We start from the raw sequence: 27,806 nt of genomic DNA, 5'->3' as shown, positions 1-27,806 counted from the left end.
GAGGGGAGGGGAGGGGGAAGGGGAGTAAGAGATTAAATGAATCTAGGAAGTATAGGTCTGGGATACCAGTAAGTAGATATGCTATGCCAGCAGGGATCCCTCCATTAGCCACGGCTGAAAATGATATGTATCTTCTTACATTCTTTCATTTCCCTTATTTTTATGTAATTTATAGACCTTTCAAATTCCCTGTTCTCTAGCAGAAACATTGACAAGGAGATTTTTAAAATTTAGTAATCATATATTTACTAACTTCCCTGCTGAAAGCCTTAAGGTCAAGGTCTTTAGAAGTGTTTATTTTGGTTTTAAAAGTTGATGCAGAATAGAAAGAATAAGCAAACAAAAACCATTCTCAATGTGTGTCTACTAATTTTATCATAATAAAGCTTGACTGAGATTCCCTTAACTATAAGGTAATGCAACAAATTTTATCCATATCAGGTGTGATATAGGATACACAAAATGAATGAGCAGTTGAATACAGCACAGTTTGTTGACATCCAGAGACCTTGACCAACAAGCAATGCTGGCAAGTTGCTTGGCCACAACTACGTATGTTTGTCAGAATGCCGATGTTATCTTTAGGGGGTGTCCTATTGTTTCCCTTGCCAAGAAACGTGCAGATGTGCAGACAATATTTGGTACAGTAATGCAGAAAAACAAACTGTTACTCTCTACTTTCAATTTCATGCCAAAAACTCACCTCAAAACAGATAAGCCTTACACTTTATTTCATAAGAACCATTAAAATTTTACCTGGCTCTGCGTTCTGCTGAATTATTTTGCCTATTTCAGGCTCAAAATGTGCTTATTTTGTTTTTATTTTTCACCCTACCATACAATCAGTGAACCCCCTTGCTGGTAGAAAGACACGGCGGTATGGAACGGCTGGTTTGAGGGGAAAATTTCAGCACATGATTAGCAGAGGATTTTGTGTCGTTGATAGAACTTCAGATTAAGATCACATTTGATGACATTAATAGAGTAGATATAATGTTGATATAACTTTTTAAAAACATTAATTAATACTTTACTCTATGTAACTAGCCTGATTTGTTGTTTTGTTTTTTGTTTTTTGTTAGTTTTTTTTTTGTTAGTTTTTTTCATAAAAATCTCATTTGATATTATACCTCAGCCTCAATTTGTTCTTCTTTTATTCTTATTGTTTAAGCAATTTCAGCTTCAGTCCTCTTATAAAATGTGTTCTTATAAAAAAAAAACGTGTATTTTATGTAAGTCAATACCAATGAACAGAGAGAACCAGAATAAAATGTTGTTATGGTATATTATAAATGAATTGAATATAGTAATCATTGTCATCATTTCTATTATTAGAATTACACAATAGTATTATAGTATAATTATACAGTAATTTATTGAGTTTAGTAACATTTGTCTCAAATTGCTAGGGAACGATACAGTGTTACTGGTTCATTCTTCGATTCTTTGGTAAATTGTTACTGATTAGTTTTAGGATAGTTCAGGTGTAATACTTTTCTTCTTTTCTTTTTCATATTCTTTAAGCATTTTGAGATGATTTTTTAATTGTGTAAGGCGCTATATACAAGTCGATTTCCATTTCCAGAACAGGAGATTGAAAATACCAGCAGAGATATTTTTTGTGCAGTAAATCAATACAGTATAGCCATTGTCAGAAAATGTAGAATTCAGTAAACAAGCCTGGTGGCAGCAACCGCAGTAACACAATGCTTTCCTCTAGCAATCTACAGCATTGTATTCAAATTAAGAAGGTCAAACAATGAAAGGCCTGGTATAGAATCAATAAGTTTCAGACTATTTTGCATTTAATTGAGCTGTAAATGTCAATAAAAAAAAAAAATTATAACAATATTTAAGCCTTTAAAACTATTTATTTTGTTAAATGCTAACCACAAATCTGCTACTTTCAAGCCTATAATCTTCATAAGGACCACAATAGAAATAATTTTTAACTTTTTTGTTATCCTCGGAATTCTGCTTTACCGTATATTTTATTGCTGGATATATTGTACAGCATTAGTTTCAAATAAAGTCACATGAAAATTCATATTTTTATCATAGATTATGATATTATCAGTTTTTGAAACATACTAGCAGTCAAATGAAGACTCATCCAATCTTTTCAGGCCATACAGAAATAATGCAACATTTCGTCATTATCATTAGTAGCATAATCATTACCATCATTTATGCCCCAAAAAATATCTTGTGTTCCCAAAATAATTCTAAAATTTTATTGGCAAACATCAGTCACCGTCACTCCCATGCATTTGGTTTATAAAAATGGAAACCAATGGGCTGAAATACATAGTTTATGGTGTAAAAAAGTGACCTTTTAAAACATTATATACCAGTATTTTGGGTTCCTCCTTGAAAAGACATTCTTGGTAAAACCTGGTACGTATATTATAATATCCAAATGCAAACAGCAGTACTATTTAGTGATGGTAAAGTTACCCTTTGTCTTGGTCAAAATCAAATTAAATGCGAACACTGTTTAACTTGTTTTGCGGGAGGGAGAAGTGGAGGGGGGGAAGGGAGAAAATATCTTGGATTATACTGGATTTGAACCTAGGTTCCTGAGGTCAATAGAGAAAAAAATCTTAAGCACTAAGCTACAGTTCTACTTGAGGCTCACAGACCATCGCATAGTTCCAGCCAGTAATTGGCAAGTGGCCGTTGTACGCATGTGAAAGAAATAAAAATTAATTTCAAAGTGAATCTCTAAAATCCTGTTTATACCCAACGGATTTGAATCTGACAACTGAATAAATAAACACAAACAACAACCATCACTCACCAAAAAGGACATTCTTTTTTGATCATGAGAAGTAAAAAAAAAGATTATATAGAACTTGACAAGATGCCCAGCAATAGAAATACCAAGCAGGTATTTGAGAAATATAAGTGTAACACATATGGGAACGATTATACAAGACTGAATAGGAAAGTAACAATACACAATTTTTATCAACGAAAAGGTCATGACCTCAAGAAAATGGTTATAATTTTTAGCATGTTCAATGAAGGTATCATTAAAACATGAATGTGCAATAAAATTTGACGTCATTAATGCAATTAAATCTACACCTTCATATATTTTATTCTGAACTCCTAAATATGTTGTTACAAGATCATTCAAAGTCAAAATCAAATGTATTCATCCATAAAAAGGAAAAAAATTCATTGCCTATTTAGGGTATTAAAATATTTAATAGTTTAAAATGGATAAAAAGCTAAGAAACAACAACAAAAAAAACATAAATATTAAAAATACAAAAAAAAAAAAAATCGTAGAAACAGCACATTATTATATAAAACCGTTTTGCAGAAGTTTAAATACAAATAAAATTTAACTATCAAAAGTTGACAAATGACATAATAGCACCAATTAAATATTTCCACAATATTTTTTTGATTTGTATGGGTTAGTATTTGGAAATCCACCCTTATGTTGTAGGGTGTAGTCAATTTTCAACATTAGGGATAAACGTTTGATACACTAAACACTTATTAAATTATATACACAATTATTTAACAAACAACATTTATCTATCCAGATAGCCATTGATGGTCTAGCACCATGCAAAGTGACCCCAAAGCAAAAATCAACTGCAGAATTTGACACACTGAAAAAGAAAGTTCTTCAAAATTGTGATCTACATTAGTTCACAAGGGACCAAGTTGCATTAGGAACTTGAGGTAAAATCTATTTCAGATTGAATAGACCCAAGGTCGTATATGCAACAATAGTTTTCCTTCTGTCATAGCATGGTCAGGTCAAGTGAGACCAAATGGTAGTTTCCTATTCAAACCTTCTGTCAATTCACTTTCTATGTTTGTAAACACTGGTTAAGCCAACTCCTCCCACCCCCACCAAACCCAATGGCAAAATACAGAACACAGCAGAAAATAACAATGTCCTGTGGACAATTAAAATCAGCTAAATGCTTTATAATATAATTCCTATAGAAAATATAATTAACTGAAAATTCTTAAACTATTATCTTTTTTTTATTGCTAGTTGCAACAGGTTTAAGCTGGATATTTAACAATTAAATATCACACAGATGCAGTGAAATACTGTATTCATCCCTTGATTCAGACAATGACATACCATCCAAAGTACAAGAAGTGGTCTCTATTTGAACTTGTAAATGTAAATATTAGCACCTCATACATCATCATGTCATTGTCAACATCTCAGAATGACTTAATTAATGACATTTACAGAGGTGGCACAATGGATGTTTAGTAGAAAATAAACACAATGAAGTGTTTTTGCATTTTGGAATAACAACTGGCACTTAATGTACCAGGCTGGGGGAAGAAGGAAAGTCAGCAGAAGAGCAACAGGAGAAAACTACAGGTGCAGTGAAGTAGAGCTATAAGAAAGTATAATACATACTCCAAGTATTGAAATACACGCCATCGGGCGTGTATTTCAATACTTGGAGTATGTATTATACTTTCTTATCTGAGATTAATCAGTGGACCTTTCGGTAAGTAGAGCTATACTCCTCAGAACCTGCAATCTTTATGCTATGGTCGCATTTGGTTGTCGAGTACTCAAAAGAAGATGTGTCTGGAAAAACGAAATTTGCTCAGGCTAGGCTGCTGGACGTCCCGCAGTGGAAAGTTGCGAGATGTTGGTGGCATGGTAAAATGGTGTATACAGGCCTCATACATCATACATATCATATATTACACATCAGTTAGGTATCAACTCAGCTGATTCTATTATTCTAACCCGGATAATGTATTTCCCATGTGGGAGTGAATAGCCTGTTGATATCAATACTAAATATGATGACATTACCACATGTTGCTGATATGGCTTGTTATACTGTATCATGGTTATATAAAAACAAACCCATAACACTGGACAACAATGAAAGCAGTGTGCTACCCATGGATCAGATAAGGTGGTAAATAGAAATTATACAAGTCTATTTTAAAGATAAACTGCCCGGCTGCTATATCTACCTATACCTATTACATTACATACTATTACTATACTTTATTTATTTATTCACGGTATAAAAATAGAACACCAAAACAGGCAGCCTGTAGGCTGAAATCGTTGGTTTACACCAAAATATATATATATATATATATATATATATATATATATATATGAAAAAATTACACCTATGGTTGCAACAATACAAAAAAAGAAATTAAACAAATTCACAATCCTATTATACAATAATTTAACATTATAAGATTGATCATATACACCTACTTGGTACACAAACTTTTAAATATCAAACAATGTATTAGTTAAGTTGTATTTTCTAAGGAATTGTTATTGAAAACATACACGCCCTTCCTAAATATATACAAAGTAATAGAACTAAATCTCACTATCAAAATGCCATGTCTAATAACGGTAATAAATATACAGACTGTTTGAGAAATGTTCAATACAATTTATTAGACAGTCAATTACTAAAGTTCTGCAGCGCAAAGCGTCACTTCTTGCTTGACATAAAGCAGGATCCTTTCTCCCCATAACAATTTTTCTTTTCATTTGTAAAGGTTAAAAATTATTCCTTAAAATTTTAAAAACATGCCGGCTTAGTTTGCCCGTCATTCTCATGGTAAGCTGTGACAGTGGTTCTGCAAATCTACAAGTCACGCCACTAGTTCAATGTATTGCACAAGGTCCTATAAGGTTTATGAGTTAAATCTTGTACAGTAAACTGACGTCAAAACCTGTACTGCGGCATACATTACTTCCTCCTTTTAGCCTCTGCAATCATTATTACATCAATGTGTAACACACACAAAATGCTGAGAATTACATAAACACATCCAATTCTATTCTAACACACGTAAAGCACTGAGAATTACATAAACATATCTAATTCTATTCCCCACTGATAATAATAATAATGTTCAAAGCCACAAGCCTTTGGTACATCCGGTACATCCTAACAGCCACCAGCTGTGTCTGCAAAATGTACACATGCTACATGAGGCTACAAAAGTAAACATCCTCTTTATCCATTAAATGATTGGCTGTGGTATACACTAATGTGCCCTAGTCAATCACAGCAAAGATGGACAAGGATTTTTATATTTTAATAAGAATATAAGGATGAATTAAAGCTCACCAACATTTGAAATTAAATTTGCTTTTAATTATAGAAAATTAATCTATATAAATAAAAGTTTATATTTCTAGCAAACATCTTTTTCTCAGATAACTAAAAGTTAAATTGAAAAAAAAAATCAAACCTATAATAAACTTTCTAGACATTCTAAAAAAGCTGGGAATAATTTTTCTTGATTCAATATGAAAGCATAAAAATATTCTACAATTTACGCCATAGTGTGACAATTTCCATGGTGGCAGCAGACATATTATAATGGTGTCTAGAAAACTCAGACCTCAGAATTTTTAAGTTCACAGACCATACCATTATTTTTAGAGGGAAATTTTAACTAAAACAGGGAGTTATCACAGGGTTAAAAATAATACCTAAATTGTCGGAGTTTACAGGGGATTCTTTCCTAGACCACACATGAGGTCATTGGCGAATCTAGTAGTCCTGAAATGGGGAGAGGGTGCAAAAGTGAAGGGGTAGGGGGGAGTGGGGTGCCTCGATGATTAAGAAAACTCAGATCAGAGACCAGAGATCTGAGTTTCCTAGACACCTATACAGTACTTTCTTCTTGAGGGAGAATGTCTGACACCTCAAAACAACAGTCGTTAAAATGAATTGTGTCAAGTTGCTCTTCTTGGAAACAAATTTAAACCAGTCAGAACATTAGGTCACAAGGGAATAAATCGCAACATAAAATAATGTACAACGAAGGTCATCACATAACCTGTAGCTAGACTTACCAACTTGTGTACATTAACCACAAAATGATTATGTACTCTATGTGGTTGGGTGAATATGGGGGATATGTAGGCTTATAATATTCTGGTATGCTTATAAATTCTTAGAAACTCATTTCAGTCTTTTTCCAAGGATTGATCTTACAAAAGGCTGTGTCCTTAAACAACTACAAATGATTTAAAAGCAAAAGAAAAATGAAAGAAAGCAGGTACTTGTTAACTGCAAAATTTCAACAAAAAGTTATCTACACTGGTAAGGTTTGACACAATTGCTTGGAAACTCTTGAGATCTTCAGCATATAATCCAGACAGAAAAGTATAGCAAATGAGAAAAGATAACAAGTAGTCCAGTCCGAAATGTAGCCATATCAGAGGTTGCATTTTTTTTTGCTATATTTGTTAAAAATTGGATATGATGTAGAGTAGACATTGATAAATCAAAAAAGTATGTGCAACATTTTTTTTTTCATACGCAAGGGGGGTTGCCAGCAGTTTCAAAATGGCCGCCATTTTTCCTAAAATTGTCACTAATATTGTATGTTTATGTTATTAAACATGAGGTCATTGGCGAATCTAGTAGTCCTGAAATGGGGAGAGGGTGCAAAAGTGAAGGGGTAGGGGGGAGTGGGGTGCCTCGATGATTAAGAAAACTCAGATCAGAGACCAGAGATCTGAGTTTCCTAGACACCTATACAGTACTTTCTTCTTGAGGGAGAATGTCTGACACCTCAAAACAACAGTTGTTAAAATGAATTGTGTCAAGTTGCTCTTCTTGGAAACAAATTTAAACCAGTCAGAACATTAGGTCACAAGGGAATAAATCGCAACATAAAATAATGTACAACGAAGGTCATCACATAACCTGTAGCTAGACTTACCAACTTGTGTACATTAACCACAAAATGATTATGTACTCTATGTGGTTGGGTGAATATGGGGGATATGTAGGCTTATAATATTCTGGTATGCTTATAAATTCTTAGAAACTCATTTCAGTCTTTTTCCAAGGATTGATCTTACAAAAGGCTGTGTCCTTAAACAACTACAAATGATTTAAAAGCAAAAGAAAAAATTTCAACAAAAAGTTATCTACACTGGTAAGGTTTGACACAATTGCTTGGAAACTCTTGAGATCTTCAGCATATAATCCAGACAGAAAAGTATAGCAAATGAGAAAAGATAACAAGGTGAAGTAAAAATGAAATGAAAAGTGCAGAGAAGAAGAAAAATAGAGAAAACAGGAAGATTACTGATAAGACAGTAAGATATTTGAGGAAAAGTCGAGCAGAAAAAAAAAATAAATGGGAAGATTATTTTTCCCTGGTGCAGTAATAATACAGACAAGTACAGTAACAGATACAACCAAATTATTAACAAAAATAGCAACAACAAGCTAATTATATGTGCAGTATTACAGATTTTACTACAACCTACAAAACACATATCAACCACCATATTGACCATGTAGATGAGTCATATGCAATTAAACTCAACATTCATGTAGTAGAACATAATTTGAATGGCAAATTTGACATGACACACCTATGAATGTGCTTACCTCTCTACTGAATGTGTTACAGGACATTCTGTATATATTATGTAAATAATATTCTCTCACGAATAGTGGCAGTTCAGGGAATTCAAGATATGACAATTTTAGAAGGCCGAAAATGGCAACACTCAAGACTTAAAATTGAATGAAATTTTCTTGTTTTTTCCCCATTGGGCTCCTTTTGAATTCACCCCTAAATTACGTCAGTCCTACTGTAAACCACATTAATGTAATAATCTTCTCAACTTCCTTTTTAAGTGGCTAATCCTTAACATATGAGGGGATTATCTCCAAATATATCTAATTTGACAATCTTATATGTGAAATCATCCATGTCAAATGTATAATCTATAATACATTATCTACTATATCTAATTTGGTTCAAGTTTAAATTCAATGTTTATTTCCACAATTCAATTATAATGCTATAAAAAAATACATATAGCTTGGCAGTGCTTATCGACACTCCTAATGTGAGCCATATAAAAGTATTAATCCTCTCAACTTTCTTTTTGAGTAGGTAACTCTAAATAACCTTGTCAAATGTATACTTTATATATCTACTGTATTGATAATAATTCTATAAAAAAAAAACATCATATAATAGCTTGGCTGCTTATCAGAATCCTTCTTGATGTGAATTATCATCTGATGTACATTATCCTCAAAATTTAATTTGATTGAAATTATTACATTCTAGTATTTGAATTCAAAGGGATAAATACAAATATAAATTACAGACAAAGTTAGCCATGCATAGGATACATTCTTTATTCATCCCACTATAGAAAAATTTCATGGCTGAATATATAAAAATGTTGATACTAACTATCCTCATGTAAATTGTTTTGCAAGACTTTGAATCAAGGGCATATATGCCATTAAACAGAAAATATATCAATACTTGAATACTTGAACTTGAATTAATATTTTATAACATTTATAAAATATTACAAATAAAAGTATATCTAACAATTATATAATATATTGTACGATAATAATACAACAACGACCTCAACCCGCGAAAAAGGTCACACCATGACTAAGCTGTCATAACATTTACAGTTATATATATTACTATGGATATACCATATTCATTCAAAGGGTTGCTAGTGGGTTTTTAAGGGGGCGTTTATTCGAGGGAGATGTATAATGGATACGTATATGACCAAATAACGCCCCTTAATTTTACTGAAAATGTTTTATTGTGTGAGCATTAAGACTTATTGATCCCAACAAGGTTTTGAGAAAATATGATTCTATTGGAGTAGAGGCTCTAGAGAGGACGTTTATTCGAGGAGGTTGTTTATTCAAAGCAGGGCATTTATTCAAATAAATATGGTATATATATTTCTATGGATATGAATTCTGAATAAAGAGAGAAATGAAATGAAAGTTCACTTGAGAATGCTGAAAGAGAATCTCAAAAAAGAACCAGATCATTACAGATATTTGAGGTTGGATCCAGATAAATTTCTTCAAAGAAAAATAATAATAAACCGGGGTGGATGCAGGATTTGGCGGTAGGGTGGTGTGCGAGAATTCACACTACCTCAGCCCCACCATGGTTTGAAAAATTTTGAGAATATGGACCTTAAAGTGCCTGGAAATTGCACTCTCATACTTTAAAAATCCTACCGGTTCTATATTCATAATGACAAAAATAATATATCAACAGCACAATACAAACATTTTTTTTTTTAATTTAAATTTAGGGGGATGCAATCGCACCGTCTGCATCCCTCCCCAGATAGAGAACAATAATATTACATGGCGAATACAACTATTTACTATTTTACATTCTTATTCACACCCACAAGCCTAAGACCGTGACACCTGGATTGGTAACTGATGGAGGACTCCACTGGGGTATTCTAACCCACGTGTCTACCCGGCATTATCTTTAATAAGGAAAAATATCGGTTGTCCTGAGAGGTACTACACTGCATTTAAAAAAAAAGCAATTCATAGACTTGCAAACAACTATATATTAATATAATTATCAGGAATGAGACAAACGACATTGTTTTGTCTGGAAACTGTTTTGGCATACCATTATGGCTAGCTGTGATTTAAATCCTTATGGAATAAGGAATTAGAAAAGTTGAATTTTTTCAAATTATTTTTGTTAACATTTTTCCTGCCTAAAGACTTGAGGGAGAAGTGTAGTATATTAAAAATATACAGAGTGAAAATACAAGCTGGAATCTTGTGTAGTAGTAGTAGTGCAAATGAACAACAATAACTGTACTATGAATAAAACATTCAGTGACGAATCCAGGGGAGGTGGGTTTCACAGATAGGGGTCAACAAAGAACATGTATATATGAATATGCTCATTTATCCTTCATATAGAAGTATAAAAAAATACATCTTGAATTATACTGTTTTATGTCTATTTCTTCAATGGTTAATGATTATGCACTTTTTAAAGAGTAAAAAAACTAAGGTCTTTACACTATTTCAATGATGGCCTGATCTACTAGCAACCTTGGTTTTTCAATTTATCAAAACCAAATATCCCCAGAGTCTTCAAAAATAACAAAGTTTTTAACATAAAAGGAATTTCTCATTAGTTGCTGTAAAATCAAATATATTTTTTTTTAAATATGTGAAAGAAATTTATCACTGTTACTGTTAAATCAAACATTTTGTTACTGTTAAATCAAACGTTATTTTTTAACATAAATATTAATAGGCCGTTGTACTTTTGTGTTAACAGGTTGTTAAAATAAGACAGACATGCTATCCTTGTTAATTATGAACGAAGAGGGGTACTGTATGTGCGTGTCCATCATGTTTTGGATGTCTATGTTATTTGGCCTTCACATTAATAAGTTTCAGAGTTCATCGCATAATTTGGAAGACATTATTGCACGTTTTCCCAGTAATTGTAGCATAATCCGCAACATTAAATATGTTAATTAAAATAAAATGGTTGACCAGGATCATATTCATATGGAAGCATACAGTATAGGATACATTCTAACAGCAAGCAGGTGTTACATGCTATAAGGCCATTTGCTACAGCACAACCAGCCAAACAATGTAGCATAATCAACAACATTAAATTTGTTTAGCTGAAAAGCGAGTTGGCATATAGATTTGTACAAGATTATTTTTAATTAATATAAAATGAATGGCCAGGATCATATTCATAACAGTACATTCTAACAGCCAGTAGGTGCTACAGGCTACATAAAAAAAAACCAAAATAGGCCTATACAGGCAAAACTGGAAAAAAATATATAACACTAATATTATGAATTTATAAAGAATGAATTTATTATCGGTATACATATGTACTACAGTATATGTGGTACAGTGAATTTTTATTGTAGATACTCCAGTTATACAGTTATTATCATTATGGCACCCGTTCATCAGTTCCTGATGCTTGGAGAAAAAAAGACATTGAAGAAGGCAAGCATTGGCGGGTCAGTACCCTAATGTCTGCCCAGATGAGGCGGGTGGAAACTGACCAATGAGATTCAATGACCTCTCCCACCGTCAGAGACAACCCGTGGCACCTAGCTCTACGCCAATTAAGCTGTGGTTTATAACCCGTTACTGTTGTCTCTTGTGTTTGTTCTATTACGTATAAGGTAATGATAAATGTCCTCTCCATTTGAAATACAATACATGTAGGTATGCTATGCGCCTAGGCAATTGTTGAAGATTCAAGTTTGCCTGGTACTTGAATCTACCTCTCGAGTTTGTCCAGTATTATCTAGAGGAAAAGCAGTGGCTAATACATCTAGGACAGGAGTCAGTTGCAGAAGCTGCTGATGAGCCGTGTCTATGACAACATCAGATCGCCTTTTGGGGCTTCACTCCATATCGTCCGTAACCCTGGACAGCGGCCCATACCAGGCACTGTCAGCCGGAGCCAGCTGAGCCTGGGACTCGTGTAAGGCAGGGTCGTCAATTATACAATAACAGATTAATTATATAATATGTATGTATTTCAACACAATGCCCCAATGGCCTATAGTAAGTAACAGTAGTTGGATATGGCATCATCCATATTCAAGTAGGAGAATTGTGTATGATTATTCTATCAATATTCCTGAATTAAAAATCTACATTTAATCCTTAAAAGTTTAATTTTCATGACTCTGTGACGAAATAAATTTGTAAAATATTTAATTGAATGTTTAGATTTATTTAACTGTCATTAAAAATGGTAATGTTGGATAAAGAACTGTCCCCATGAACCACACATATTATTTAAATCCAGATGAAACTATTTATATTACCCAAATTATGACTTCACTTTGCAGCTACACTGTAGGAAATGAGATAAAAATTAGAAGATGTTTTCTGTACTGTTATTATAAAATAAAATTACAATAACTGCAGCATTTTGCAATGATAATTATAAGCACACTATATAAATTCATGCTTCACTATCACTTATATTCATTTCCTGACACCTTGTGTGAATTGAAAGTAGCAATATTGATACAACATACTCCATTTAAAGTAAACACTGATATTGCGCGATAGTTAACACTATATCCTGATAAAATTAATTACGATGCCAAAATACATACATTAAGTAATTGATAAACAGTAGCCAGACACTTGCTTGAATTTGCTTTAATTACGGCCCAACTGGAAGTAACTTATAAAAACTATGCTATTCAATAAATAAAAAATTTAAATATTGAATAGAATGAAACTGGTTTTGAAAGTGCAATCTTTTATCATTAAATATGTCTTTTCCTCTAGCAGAAAAGAGTTTGTTCTGATTTCTTTCTATCTTCCTCAATCCTGTTTACCAAATATTTTGCAAAGGGTTCTTCTATTATTAAATTTGGCTTTTCCTCCAGTGGAAAAACCTCGAGTGTTTCCTTATTTCTCTGTATCTTCTTCTATCGTGTTTTACGAAATTTTTGCAAAGGGTTTTTCATCCTCTACTTTTGTTATTTTCCATGCTTGGACTTGTCTTTAAAATTGGTCCAAACAAAGACCACTTAATAAAGACGTGCCTAGTCAAAATAGTATAGTTTTTTATGATGGATTTTTACTTTACATTATAACTTCAACATTAGCTCACATTATGCCCATGATGAAAAGGCAGTATGTTCTCTTTTACAAACAGATGTAGTAAATCTAATGTAACATTTTTATGATTTTGTTTACGGTTTATAATTTCAACATCAGTTCTCATTATGAGAATAGGTGCTATGTACTGTTTTATAGATATATCAAGTACAAGAGGTTCAATACCAAGTGCATGATTAATTTATTGTCAAAGACAAAGTAAATGAACTTTATTTTTCAAGGTTAGCCCTTTCACAGCACACGCACACCCGGTAGTAAGGGGTAGAAAAAATGTTGAATTGCGCATCCTCGGTAGTACCGGGCACTTGCAAATAATATTTTTAAAATTAGCTTGGAGTGCATGCGCCCTCTGTAGTTTTTTTTCTATGAACTAGCAATGATTTCCACGAGAAAATGGTGTTTATCAGTGGTATAGGCTGTAAAATGGTGGGAAAACAGCCTCACAACAGGCGATAAAATCTCAAAAAAGTTACGGACCAGATCTTTGGTGATACAGACAGCAAGGACAACTTTGATTTAAACGATTCATGTAATTCGTTTCAAAAGTTGATTATGGTAATGCCGTCAGTGATTCCATGGACAAGACCGATAATTTGCTCCACTTAGGGGCCCTACACAGGCTATGTCTATAGATTTTAGTGGTAATCTGACGATGATGTGGGTGATTTTTTTTGCAATCAAGCAGTTTTATTGCAGTCAAGGAGTTTTATTGCATGTAAGATAATCATTTTTGTTACAATTATTTACAAAATGAATTATATGGGGTATAAAGGACTAATTGTTACAAAAAACACATTTTACAGTGTTTTTTTTTAAATTTCATGTTTTTTTACGATTCTACCAACAAACATTGATTTGGGTCTGTTTTTGAAAAAAATGATGAAAATCATTCAAGCTATGTATGTTTTTATACATTTTATGTATCTTCATCATTATCCAGTTAAAAAATAGCAACCCATAAGATTTTCTTGGAGAAAAAGTAGATTTTTTCACAGAAATTATGAAAAAAGGAAAATTCAATATGGCCACCAGGTCACATGACCACCTAATTGTGAAAAATACCAAATTTCAATTTTCACCCCATAGGTCAACCTCTTGCCCATCAAACCACGCAAAAGTAATTTCAAAATAACCTCTTTTAGAATTTTTTTTGGAATTTATTTCAAAATTCCATTTTTTTATAAAAAAAAAAAAAAGGATGTATTTACCTGCAGCAGTGAAAGGGTTAAAAACATAAAATACAATAATGCGTATCAAAGATTTATAATAAAAAAATATATATAATAGTTAAACTTAGTGGGGGACAGAGTGGGTTGGAAAACGACAACCAGGGAATTATGATATCATGAAGAAAATTAGCATTGAATATTTGACAAAAGTGAAGACTGCCACAATATTACGATATTGCAGCTGTTCTATCTAAATGAAGACAGGATTATGTGACATGAGGACAGGTAGAAAAATACCTGCTGTATCACGTGACCATCATGTGATCACTATTCTATCATGTGACCATCATTCTATGATGTAAATGATGGAGTGTTCTCTGCAGAGTATTGATTTTAACAAGTTGGTATATTACGCAACAGTACTAATGACACATATCCCAAGATGCTAATTCACCTACAAAGTCTAGATGCTATATAATCACTATGCGCTATAATCACTATGCGCATTTTCAGTTTATTAACAATCTTGAGATTAAACAATTTCCCTGGCTGCATTCTCTTAACGGTCAACTGAATGAATTGATCTTTGAGCCTATGCTTGTGGGCGAGAGGGTATTACGCAAGCGTACAGTAACAGAAGCCTGCACTGGTGATATATCTGCCTTGGCCTACAGTATGTGTCTATCAGCCATTAAACTGAGAGACCGTAGCACTATATTGTACCTATATCATCATAATGTTGTTTATAACTTTAATTTCTATTATATTTTATTCATATGTAAATTACTGTAAATTGCACACATAGATTAGCTGATAGCTGAATGTCTACATCATAATATTTATTATAATTATCATCAATTCCATCATCATCCCAATTTAAGTATAAATTATATACTACAAATTATATATTATTACAATTATAACTGTAATATAAGGTTGGTTTCAAATTTAAATTTAATCAAAACTTTAAAATATTATAAATAGTGGATTTACAAACTGATACAGTACTTTCCTGAAAATACTGGCCTACTAAGTCAAAGCCTTCAAATATGAGGTTGGTCCATAAAGGGAAGAGAAGAAGCATTTTGTTTTTAATTTAAACATTCTAGACATGTTTTTAAGATGGTTTTGGACTGCTACCTTTGCAAGTGCACATTGTTACATCATATCCAGTATGACTTGTGTATATTTAATGTTTAAATATCATCACAATCAAAATTCTCATTATCATCATAATCTACGGTATATTTATTCTATTTAAATAATAGTGACGTAGAACTATGTTTAAAAAATCTAATCAATGTTATTCTGATACCACTAAATAATTGATATGTTTATCATGATATCAATATATTACTGCTGTTTAGGTTATCACTGTCAGCAGATGCGGAAATCAACAACAAAAAAAGATAACTTAAACGAATGTATACACAAGCCAGATGGTGAGATAAAAATCTCAAATTAAAAAAACAACATTTTCTAGGGACTGAGCCAGCAATAGAAATTCAACTAATAACTTGAGTCATTGAAAACCATCACTTTAAATTTGACATCCATTAAATTAAAAATACTGATCACACCACCCGTTATCTCAAGAAAGGTTAGCATCATACGATATTCCAGCAAGTTACTTTGCTCAATGATGCATACCATAATGAACTGAAGGAGGCAATGCTTTAAGTTGAGGGTCACTGCTTTGTCTGCAATTTTATAGGTAGATGTCTAGCACCTGTTTTTTCGAATGAAACAATTAACTTCTATTGTATCACCATGGCAACTAATATCAAATGGATACATAAATTTCTTACTTGAGAAAATGAACACTAATAAAAAAATAATAAATGCATTTCTTTTTAATTTTATATCTATAAGTTATTCCATTGCCAACTTGTAATTTTTTGTTTATCAAGGGGGTCATCCATTTTTTCATTAAATGAAAAAAGAATATATGTACTCTTTTGGGGGAATCTGGGGCAGATCCAGAGATGTCCAAAAGTGGGGGCCGAAACGGGGGTTGAAAGTGGGGCTGATAGAGGTAATACTACCCTAGGGATCCAGAGTCATGCCCTTGCAAATTTTAACCTCTGAGGCATTTCGGGCAATAAATTTTCTCTTTTTCTTTCTTTCTTTTTTCCCCCCTTTTTTTTAACCTTCCAAAAAGGGGATGAGGCCAGCCTGACACCCCTCTAAATCCGCACCTAGGGATGGAGGAAATAATATTTTGTATTCTCTTGAAAATGGTGTCCCCTAAAACTGATTATCCTTCTTCCCAATGGCTAGCTTCTATTCTGAAATTGTTGGTCGAAATATGACAGCCCTTGAGAGTGGGAGTTCACCTTTGGACAATAATGTCACCGTGTGTTGTGTGTTGTTGTACACCTCTAAATTTGTTTTTGGTGATAAAAAATGATATGATATGGTATGACATAGAAATAAATAAGGTGAACAACAGAGGGCAGTGTTAACACATTGTGGTTTTGTCCTTCTTCCTTAAAATGTAAATGTACAACTTTATACAGCGCATATACCAAAATTCTCAACTCAATGTGCTTTGATGTGCCGTAGTACCCAGTAAATCGGTGCTAGCTACTCTTATCTGTCCCCCCTGCCTCAACATGGCTGTCTAGACCAGTACAACAGGGTATCCTCCTACCAGACTCAAATGGTGTAATGGGTTGATTAATGAGCACACAAGGCTAGGTCTACAGTTTATAGTCCTTTTCCAAGACTTGTTCCACCACCAGAAAATTGGGTGAACTTTCCTCTGAAACCAACACCAACATTATGGCTGTAGGTTGCCTTACCACTCAGCCAATAGCATGAACCTGTATTATTGCTATATAGTTTAATTTTTAATAATTAACCTGGCTTGTCTTTTTTCCCTATATTTTTATCATCAATTCATTATTCTTTTACTTACTAAGTATAAAGTTTGGTTTCCATACAAGTGCTACACTGTCTACAGTGTTTTCAGTGCAAAAGTTGTATTGTGTAGCCGTCCCCGACGCAATCAGGAAGGCTTCCCAATTAGGCCGACCAATCAGCATCACTGAAAGCTGTCGGTGATAGCATGTAGCAATTGTATGGAAACCAAACTTTACTGAATAGTTATATATTGAATGAAGAATGCTCCAATTAAATAAAATAAAGGTGAAGACAAATTACAGAAAAAAAGGTTTCCAAATATTTTATGTTCAATGGAAAACTTATGTATGCAGAAAATTTGTAAATGATAAAAAGCAATTTAATCTAACATCACAAAATCTATATTTTCAAAATGTTTTATTAACCATTGTTTTTTCCGTATCTATCATTGCCAAGTGATTAAAACAAAGAGGGCAGTATAACATACATTTAAATGAAGGCTAAAACAACAGTACATATTGCCAGAATTAAATAGATACATTTATCATCATAACAGAAACAATATTCAACAACAGTGGCAATAGGTAAGCACTGTAAACAGGGGTGTTTCTAGGGTTAGGCTGACATGGTATTCGCCTAGCCCATCCATTAAAATAAAAAAAACACCCCATTAGCTCCAGTGAGATTTGACCCCTGACTCCATTAGAATTATCCCTATGTACCATCTTTTGTATGCAAGCCCTTTGGAGCCATGGCTTTCATAGGATATATCCCTTAAAAAATCTTGGGCTACGTTCAGACTTGGAGATAAGCCAGGCTTGAGTTAAGCCAGACTCAACATTAAGCCCGGCTTAACTTTGCAGGGCGTTCAAACTAGCGGGTTTAGCCAGACGAGAATTTGCATAATAATGAACCGTAAACCAGGAAACGTGTTTCAAAACATTGCTTGCGAAACGTACACTCGCTCACAGCGTACGTAAGCGAATACTGATTGGTCATTTCATTACCTGAAGTGAATGCAAGACCCCCCGCAACGATTAAAGCCCGGCTTAGGAAAGTCAAACACGGTGGTGCGCCAGTGCTAGTTCCTATAGGAACACAGCCCGGCTAGTTCAGACTGGCAGGTGGATAAACCCGGTAAGTTGAGTCGGGTTTATCCACCTAGTCTGAACTAGGCCTACGTTATGTGCCTGGGGAAAGAGATATTACAGAATGTGATTATTCCTACCTCATTTCCATCATCGTCGTCATCAGAGGAAGATTCAACAAATTCGGCACTCTTGTAGTTACTTCCTGATCCTGGCTTCTTCATAGGGCTTCCTGATGAAGCAGCACTTGCCTTACTCTCCTTTGACTTAGATCTTGTAAGTGTAACAAACAATAAAAACAATGTCAACCTTGCAAATGAATAATCTCATGGTCTTAAGTATAATGAGTATAATAAAAGAAAGTTGTAAGTGTATGTTACTGATTCTTCCTTCCCTTTATTCAAATGTGAAACCTGTGACCTTTGAAATATTGTGTTAAATTTGGACCTCCAGGATCACCAGGGTTTCCTAAATGGACTCAAGCTCATTTGGCCTGATCCACTCCCATGGGGCGTGCTGCGCAGCGTGTAAGGTGTTGGAATTCTGATCGTGAGATCGGGAGTTCGAGACCAACGCTCGTTGCATTGCTTGTGTCCTTGGGCAAGGCACTTTACTTACGTTTGCTTCTTTCCACCCAGGAGTATAAATGGGTACCTGGTAGGATGGTATGGCCTGAATCTATGGGTCGTTCGCGTACAAGCAGCAATGACCAGGGATACTCTCCAGACAGAAGAGAAGTTGCACAATGTGCAGGTCTGCCGACTCAGTATCCGGTGACCAGGGAAATAATGATTCCAGCGCCTTGTATAATCTGCAGATTTTGATAGGTGCTATATATTTCTGGTTCTTAATAAAAAAAATTAAAATTTAAAAAAAAATGTGCCCTTTTAAAACAAAATTTGAACCCCCTAAAAAAATCTTAGCTATGGGCTTTGTGTAAAACATTTATTAGAATGATGTTACTAAACTCACTTCTTTTTCTTTAATGGTTTGTTATCTTCTTCATCATCACTGGAGGCAGATCCCTTTTCTGCTAACTCTCGTTTATATACTATCATTGCTTCATCATATTTCTCTTTTTCGACCAGGTACATCTTGTTCCATTTTGATTTGTCATCAAGGTTTCGCCACATCTCTCCGGCCTTCTTTGACAGGTCGGTAATCGATATTCCCGGGTATTTTGTCTTTATTTCTTCACGATGTGCATTCAACCATAGCATATATGCAGATTGCGCCCTTTTGGGTTTATTCTCATCTTTAACTTTCTTTTTCCTGGGTTTCCTTGGTTTATCAGACTGAAAATAAAGAAGGTTCAGGTCAGTGTTGAACGAGTCATGAGGCTTGCGGGATAGATAGTGTTGGGTGCCCAATGCATTTTAGTTGTCTATTATCAGGGGCTCCTTCACAGTGGAATGTCAATCAATACCACAGCATGTTACATTACTATAACTTAATTTGAATTCTAGTAACCCTTTACTTCATTATTTTAGATTATTTAAATATTAGTTTGTAGTTGAGCCTAGCTGTGGAACATTTGGGTCGAAAATTGATATTGCATAAAAGAAGTGTTGTCATGTGAGTCCACATTCGTGTGTTGAAAACATGGTATATTACATTGTTATAACTCTCGTTTTGAGCATCTTTTACTGGATTATAGTGTCAAGGCTCAGAAAAAACCTGTTTATTAGTAGGAGGGTCCTCCGGGGCTCCCTTGGACTGGAGCCTCTCCCTTAAGAGCACATAGGCATTACGCCACTGGTTTATTAGGTTGAAAGCTGATAAAATTCCTTTGCAAACTATGTGTTACAAATAGTAACCCCCTAATTTATGTTCTTATTACATACCAGCAATTTAATTTCAATGAGTAGCTCATCTGACTTTCATAAATACTTACAGAAAAAAAAATATGAAAGAATGGCTTTGAATTGGTAGCGGTGATGATTTGCCCGCCCCTCAAAATCAGCCCAAATTTATTTCAAATGGGTTGACTAACACCCAAGAAATAACAGTATACACATGAGATTGCAGTTTGGAACAATTTCAATTCAAATTAAAGAAAGGAATGAGTTTGTTTTCCATTCAAATAAAAATAAAATAACATCATAATTTCATTTCCTTACTTCATAAATTTGTTTATGTTACGATGGTAAAATAAATGATGATAGATGACAACCATCAAATTTTGGTGAGTTTTGATTTAATCTTTTTTTTTTGTTAACTGTTTCATAGATCACGGATGTTTAAGAGCATTCTTCTGTACTGAACTGTACTTACTACTTTTCTGACTTTTTTTGGTTTAGATTCTTTCTTTTCTTTTTTCTTCTTCCTCTTTTTCGTTTCTGACGTCAATTCTCCCTCCTCCACTTCATCAGCCTCTTCAGCATTCTGGCTGTCCCCTTCTTCTTCTGAGTCACTTGAATTTGATGTACTGACATTACTGTCGTATCTGTAAGAGAATTTTAACAGTTGTACAATTTGTCAGTTTTCATTTTCTGAAGTTTTTAATAATTATTAATTATTATGACATTAATATATTTTAAATCGACTTTTGTAAGGCTCCTCTTCTCATGTTCATTTTTTTTTTTGCTAGGCATGTCTCTCAAAAAAGCTCCACGGCACTTATTAGAGAATCTATTTTGAATAAACGTTGCTGCAATTTTAATAGAGAGTACACATTTCCAAATGCGCCCTTTTTTAAATCATCAGCACACTACAAAACAGTCTGCTTCTCAAGATCTATACAATACTAATGTTACACAAATTCAGATAGACTTATGTACAGCACATATGATTTTAACAACTTCAATATTTTGTAATAAGTGCCACTCTAGATAAAGCACCACTATTGAGTAAATGTGCCACTGAATCCTCAAAAGATTGTATATGTACTTACTCTTCAGCACAAGAGCTGGCACTTTCCAGTGGATTAAAATCATCATCTGAAAACAAAGATCACATAAATCAATTAAACTCTGTATTAGAATTATGAAGGGACCTTGTCTGCAAAGTATTGATTTATTTTTATTCAATTTTATTTACTGAGGGTGACCCATGGGGCCCTCACATAAAAGCAGTTCGGAAAAATGCAACAATCACAAAGGTTATTAATTAAAAGAGAGAACTATACAATATATATGAATTATCATATGAAATCAAGGAAACCAGGCCTACCTAGGACTAGATCGTACATACAGGTGAATAACAAAGTCTGATAAAAAGGGCAGAAAACGTGGTTTACACAGCCAGCAATTTAAGCTCATGGAATATTATTAAACGAGCATCAGTTCCGTGAAAATGATAAGCCATTCTACAGGACTTACCTCTCGGATACGTTGTACAATCGCTAACCATCACGCCACTGTATTTGTTTACAACAACCATTTTCTGGTACATTTATATTATGTTCCTATCTTACTAAAATCACTCTAGTACCTAAGCCTTGTTCCAAGATTTAGTTTAGAGAAACATGAACATACCATCCTCATCATCATCGTCGTCCTCTTCTGCCATCACATAATCATCATCCTTCTCGCGGCCTTCTGCTTTTACCTGTACCAGGTATGCATCGTGCTCGTCCTCGTCATCACTTCCAAATATTTCATCGTAATTGACTGTGTCCTAGGAAGAAAGATTTATTCATCTTAATTTTTGACTGATATCAGTATACAAACTGAGAATAAAGTAAGTATAGAAATTGTTATTCATAGTAAAGTCCTTTTTGAAATTTTCCATTAAATAATCATTACATACAAGTGGATATAAATCAATACTTACATCTTTCATGTTCCTATTCTTCATTCTCAGTTTCTTGTTCTTCACAAAATCGAAGAGTGGCCCATACTCATCCCTGATAAACAGGTAAATAAGGAATAAAATATTAATTAATTTTAACAATAACATTAGATAATGAATGAGTTTTCAAAGTTGCATGAAAAAAGACTGATCTCCTAAACATTTAAATAATCCTAATTCTGAAATCTTGATCATTAAAATGTGATCATATCAGAAGTCTACACAAAAAGATCAAGAAAAACAGGAGAGGGAGAGAAAAATGAGTTAAAAGATGATAATTGAGGTGACAGAAGAAAATGAAGGAAAGAAGAGGAGAATGAAGCTAAGAAAGAAGAGATGGCTTAGTGAAACAAGAGGCTATGAAACAAGCCATTGACTCAGTATTTTGGACTAGTACACCTTCAGGAATAACATTCTACATAATCTCACAATTTGATTTTAAAATACTTAGGAATCAATTATATTGATATTTTAAAGAATCAAAATTAAAGTTAGATTAACCAATCATAGTTATTGTACATTCAGATTAACCAATCACAGTTACTGTAGATGCAGATTAACCAATCACAGTTACAGTACATTCAGATTAACCAATCAAAGTTACTGTACATCCAGATGAACAAATCACAGTTACACTAACATTCAGATTAACCAATCAAAGTTACTGTACACTCAGATTAACCAATCTCAGTTACATTTAGATTAACTAAACACAGTTCAGGAATAATTTTGAAGATTTAAAATGTCTACAGTTTAGGAGAAGGTAAAAAAAACCCAATTTACTCACTTGTCTATACTGCTAAACACATAAACATTTCCATTGCGTGTTTCAATTTCATAGTCAAAATAACGTGAGCTGCCAGTACCACGTGCAAAGTTCACACAGGTAACCTCATCGAAGCGAATGTGGATTGGGGGCTTGTGGACGTAAATGAAGCCTCGTTCCAGAGGATAAAGGTAACCGCTGTTGGACTTGTATGAACAGGTGATGGCTTGAGAACCAGATGGCCTAACAATATTGTAAGAAACATTAAAAAAAATATTTAGTAATCGTATCTAATTATAGTAGTTAAAAATATTTATATTCTAATTATAGCAGTTAAAAATATCTATACTAGTTTATGTGTTCAATCAAATTGTTCTGTCTATTACAGGTACTTTTCAAAACCATGTACTATGCAATTTTTAGAAGACCAAACAATTGCAATTAGCGAGAATTTTAATATCAAATCACTTAATCACATTGTACATAAACTAACAGAAACTCTAATATAATAATTATTTTTATTACTGTGAGGAAATTTTCACGACTAGACCATAATATGCGCCAAGGCTACACCTGACATTCCGGCTTAACCAATGCTAATGACTATTGTTACAAATAGCATAACATTTTTAAATTATTCTATCTTACATGAGAAAGCCTATTATGCAGGTCATTTTCCATCTATATAATATCTTTTTAAAATAATTATATTAATTGACAAGGCCATATATATATAAAATGATGTTTCTCACCCCTTGAAAGATCCAGGAACCGTAATCTTGGTGCCAATGAGAGCCTTCATCAACCTGGACACTATCTCATGGTATGGTCCAGCCATCTCCTGCTGAAGCCTACCATCATACTTCTCTGTCATCTCCTCTCTTAATGGAAATCAATCAATCAATCAATCAATCAATGCATCAATTATTCCACAGGGCTAAAATTTATAGTTAATATTATTCTTAAACACATTAATTAAAAATCGAAAAGTAGTCTTTATAAACATCATATTAGTATTTTGGGCAAACCCTGGATTGATTGTCGACATTTTGTATTGGACAGGCTTAGGACAAAACAATTTTCTTTCCTTGGCTAATTATGAAAATAATAATTAGTTGTGCAAATTCCAAAATAAAATTATTAATAAAAGGCACTTATGCTTGTAGCCTGTTAAAACTTTCTCTTCTGCTCACATTTATTTCATGGTCATCTTCATAATTACAATGACAACTGTATGAATAACAGTAAACAGATAATATGAATGTGTATCACCACTATGAGTACCAATAACTACATCAGTATACTAAGAATACATATTATGCACTTACTCTGTCAAGTTGAGGTTAAGGGTTAAGTCTTCTTCTTTGTTGAGGGAGAGTATGAGAAAATGATAACGAGTTTGACCTTGAACTATAGGTGGATCAACACTTATCTGAAATTGAAGTCAAATCATCATATTTATTATATAAAAACTAAGTATATCAATTTTTCCAGACCAAATTAAATTCTATTATTAAATATAATTTAATATTTATAAGAGTAAGAGTGTTTTGTAAAGCCAGAGGGTCAAACTCAAAATTTTGAGTTGTAGGATTCTTCTGCAAATCAGAATGGTCTTCTGGGCCTGCAGGATTTTGAGGCATTATTTCCATAAAATAATGGCTTCTTTGGCTATATTTTCCAATATTGTTTTGAAAACTCAACTATAGTTGTGTTTATACTTACAACAAAAAACACTTGACGTTGGTCTTTATGTGGAAGGAGGAAGATACGAAGGACAGTAGTGTAAGGAATCTTGTAATCAAAAGTCTTGCCATGAAACTGCATGAAAGTTGGGTATAGTTTGATGTCATATCGACCTCTGAAAAACACAATCAAGTAAAATGATAAAAGCCTTAGTAAATTACATAACTGACTGGTTTAAAAGCTTAAAAAACTCAAATAAACTCACAGCGAAAGGAAAACTGAGGCTTGCTACATGAGAGTGTTGCATTATATACACCTAGGTCGGACTATTTCTTCATTATCCAGGTAAGTATTCACATAATAGACTGTACCATTTACATGCTAGAAGACTTCAGCGCCAGATGATTTTTGCCCTCTGACACACACACACCACTTTATCTGGATTCCACCAGGGCTTTTAGGCACCCCTTAAGCTCTGTCTTCCGAGAAACCTCCCTGCTCCCCCCACCCCCAAATGAATCCCTGTTACAAGTTTGAGTTTGGTACATAGAATTTAAGGATTATCATATAGGTAAGCATTCATTCACATTTCATGGATGTAGCTTTACTGTATCAAAAAACTATTTAAAGAATTAATATATTTTTACCTTGGTGTAAGACATGCAATTTGTTCAAGCTCAAAACACTATTTATAGAATCAATATATTTTTACCTTGGTGTAAGACATGCAATTTGTTCAAGCTTAACAATGGCATCTCCGATAGCTTGAATGACATCTGCTTTGGCCAACACACTCTCATGGAATTGCTGACGAAAAGAACAAACTTCAATAAAAACTGGATGAAATGAGTACACAAATATTTTAATTTTAATTCTGATTGGTCAGAAGAACACTTTCTACAATGACGGGTTCAGAGTTGATTTCATGTCCCTGACAAATAACGTTTATGAGTAAAACTATGAATGCTCACAGTGCCTAAACATTGGCATCAAACCACTTCCAAAATACTTGCGGTCTCAGATTTAAAACTCACTGATTGGCAAATGGAGGCAACATATAATACATTCTGCTTCTTGAGGAGTACAGTATACCTTGCCGTGCCTATCAACATACTTTTAACATAAGAAATTTTGCAAAACTTCAACTTTATTTCATCCCATTTCCTGTTCTTGTGCATGTTAGGTGTACAAAGGAGAATTTTGTCTACAAGATAGTGTCCCTTTTTTTTGTACAATTAAATATACAAATTTTAAAGGAAAACAAGAAATTAAACCAGTTATCCATTTATAGCACTTGACCTTAAGGACCTCACCTGTACTCGGTCTACCTCTGAGTCGGTCGGTGGAATGAAGAATCTCATTTCCATTAGTGACACCTCTGAATCATCATTCTGATGGAACTCTAACACAACTTCATTCTTGCTCTTTGTTGCATGGGCAACATTTCCAAGAGGAATTGAAAAGCATGACTTGCTATTCACTTCAAATGACATCTCTGAACCTGAAGATGAGAAATAAGAGAGGAGTTGAATAGCTTGGTGGTTAAGATGCTTGCCTTCCAATCCAAGGGTCCTGGGTTCAATTCCTGTAAGTGTTGCAGGATTTTTTTTCCCACGACTAAAACAACTCCACTCCCTAAATCTGATTTAGATTTAGTTTGTGTTAAACCATTGTGTGTATGTTTGTCCTGTGAAAGGGATTGTCATTTACAAGTAGGACAGTGATATATTTGCTATTGACAATCCTTTTGCATGTGTTGTGTGCCTAAATTAATAACAATAAAGATCAAATGATTGGTTAAGTATTTTAAAGGTAAATCATGAATATTGGATGTATGGCAGATGATAAATTATTTGACAATGAGAAATATGGTCTGGTTAGTGATAAGAGAATGACTGTCTTATATTCATTCTTTATACTTATATATAAAATTTAACATCTTGTTATTGGACATTCAGAAATTTTGCTTGTGCCCTTGGACAAATCACTTATCATGCCTCTCTCCACACCCAGGAGTATAAGTAGGTACCTGGTAGCTTGAAACTCCAATACGCTGATTACTGCTACAATATTATGGCATTAGTGTTTGTTGCAATGACCAGGGGCATAATGTTGTAATAATGGTAAGTGGATAGTAAACTTTTTTTTTAATAAAGAAAATCAGTAGGAATTATACAAATCTATAGATATTGACTTTATAAAGATAAACGTCACAGATAATGGCACAAATTTGGAGTATGAGTTGTTGTGTTAAAATGATCAGGACGGTGATGATGATGATGATTATAAGAAAGAACATCTTACCAACAAAGTTTGGTTGTCCCCAATTCCATCCCTTAACGGAAAGTTCTTTTTCTTCTAAAGAGATTTCATAATTTTTCTTGATGAATGATGATAGACGATCAAAATCCTGAGAAAAAAAAAAAAATTTTGTTTTCTCATTGAGCAAAATGTTATTGCCAAAAGCATTTAGGAAACAATAAAGTGAGGCAAAAAAGTAATAGAGGGCAATCATAAGCACCTGACAATAATTTTAATTCAGATAAGATTCTCAAATTAAATATTTTTTAAATACAGTACCTTATATTTCTATTGTAATTCATAAAATGGACAATAAAGGTAAAGATTGATTATGAAGTTGAGTGAGTATTTTTTCATCTACCGTTTCTTTGAATCCATCAAATTTAAAAACTGTTCCATTCTTTTGGAAAAGCTTGAGTTCATGTCCGCGGGCAACCTGGATCCAGGAGGCTACTTCTAAATCTGTGGCCTGAACCTGCTCAATCTTCCCTGTCTTGTTGTTTTTGAACACAACACCTTGCCGACTCAATTTAAGACGTCCATCATTCTTAAATAAACAAGAGCATAATGTAAAGTAAATGTAGTATGAACAATGGTAAATGGCGAGTCAAGTGGTCGAGCAGTAAGGCAGGGGCGCTACTATCTATCAGCCTTAACATCTGGGCTG

The 27,806-nt window shown here is 33.6% G+C and overlaps 1 protein-coding gene across 2 annotated transcripts in view; it reads right to left on the bottom strand.

The window, feature by feature from the left end:
* Window positions 1–27,806, bottom strand: part of LOC117118772 (FACT complex subunit SSRP1-like) — a 37,187-nt gene that overhangs the window by 4,966 nt on the left and 4,415 nt on the right. For both annotated transcript variants that reach the window (XM_033263472.1, XM_033263471.1), the window contains exons 2-15: window positions 27,501–27,686; window positions 27,143–27,248; window positions 26,152–26,339; window positions 25,551–25,645; window positions 24,878–25,013; window positions 24,481–24,584; window positions 23,905–24,033; window positions 23,174–23,395; window positions 22,369–22,441; window positions 22,071–22,212; window positions 21,488–21,533; window positions 20,869–21,040; window positions 19,567–19,889; window positions 18,735–18,867 (exon numbers count right to left, since the gene is read on the bottom strand). In XM_033263472.1, coding sequence (XP_033119363.1) covers window positions 18,735–18,867; window positions 19,567–19,889; window positions 20,869–21,040; window positions 21,488–21,533; window positions 22,071–22,212; window positions 22,369–22,441; window positions 23,174–23,395; window positions 23,905–24,033; window positions 24,481–24,584; window positions 24,878–25,013; window positions 25,551–25,645; window positions 26,152–26,339; window positions 27,143–27,248; window positions 27,501–27,686 — 2,055 coding nt within the window. The remainder of the gene's footprint in view (window positions 1–18,734; window positions 18,868–19,566; window positions 19,890–20,868; window positions 21,041–21,487; window positions 21,534–22,070; window positions 22,213–22,368; window positions 22,442–23,173; window positions 23,396–23,904; window positions 24,034–24,480; window positions 24,585–24,877; window positions 25,014–25,550; window positions 25,646–26,151; window positions 26,340–27,142; window positions 27,249–27,500; window positions 27,687–27,806) is intronic.

Source organism: Anneissia japonica, unplaced genomic scaffold, assembly GCF_011630105.1.
Source record: "Anneissia japonica isolate Jap-2015-1 unplaced genomic scaffold, ASM1163010v1 scaffold2069_len581484_cov189, whole genome shotgun sequence".
In the NCBI taxonomy this organism is placed as follows: domain Eukaryota; kingdom Metazoa; phylum Echinodermata; class Crinoidea; order Comatulida; family Comatulidae; genus Anneissia; species Anneissia japonica.
The sequence above is the reverse complement of the archived record's forward strand: the minus strand, read 5'-3'. Positions and strand labels throughout refer to the sequence as shown.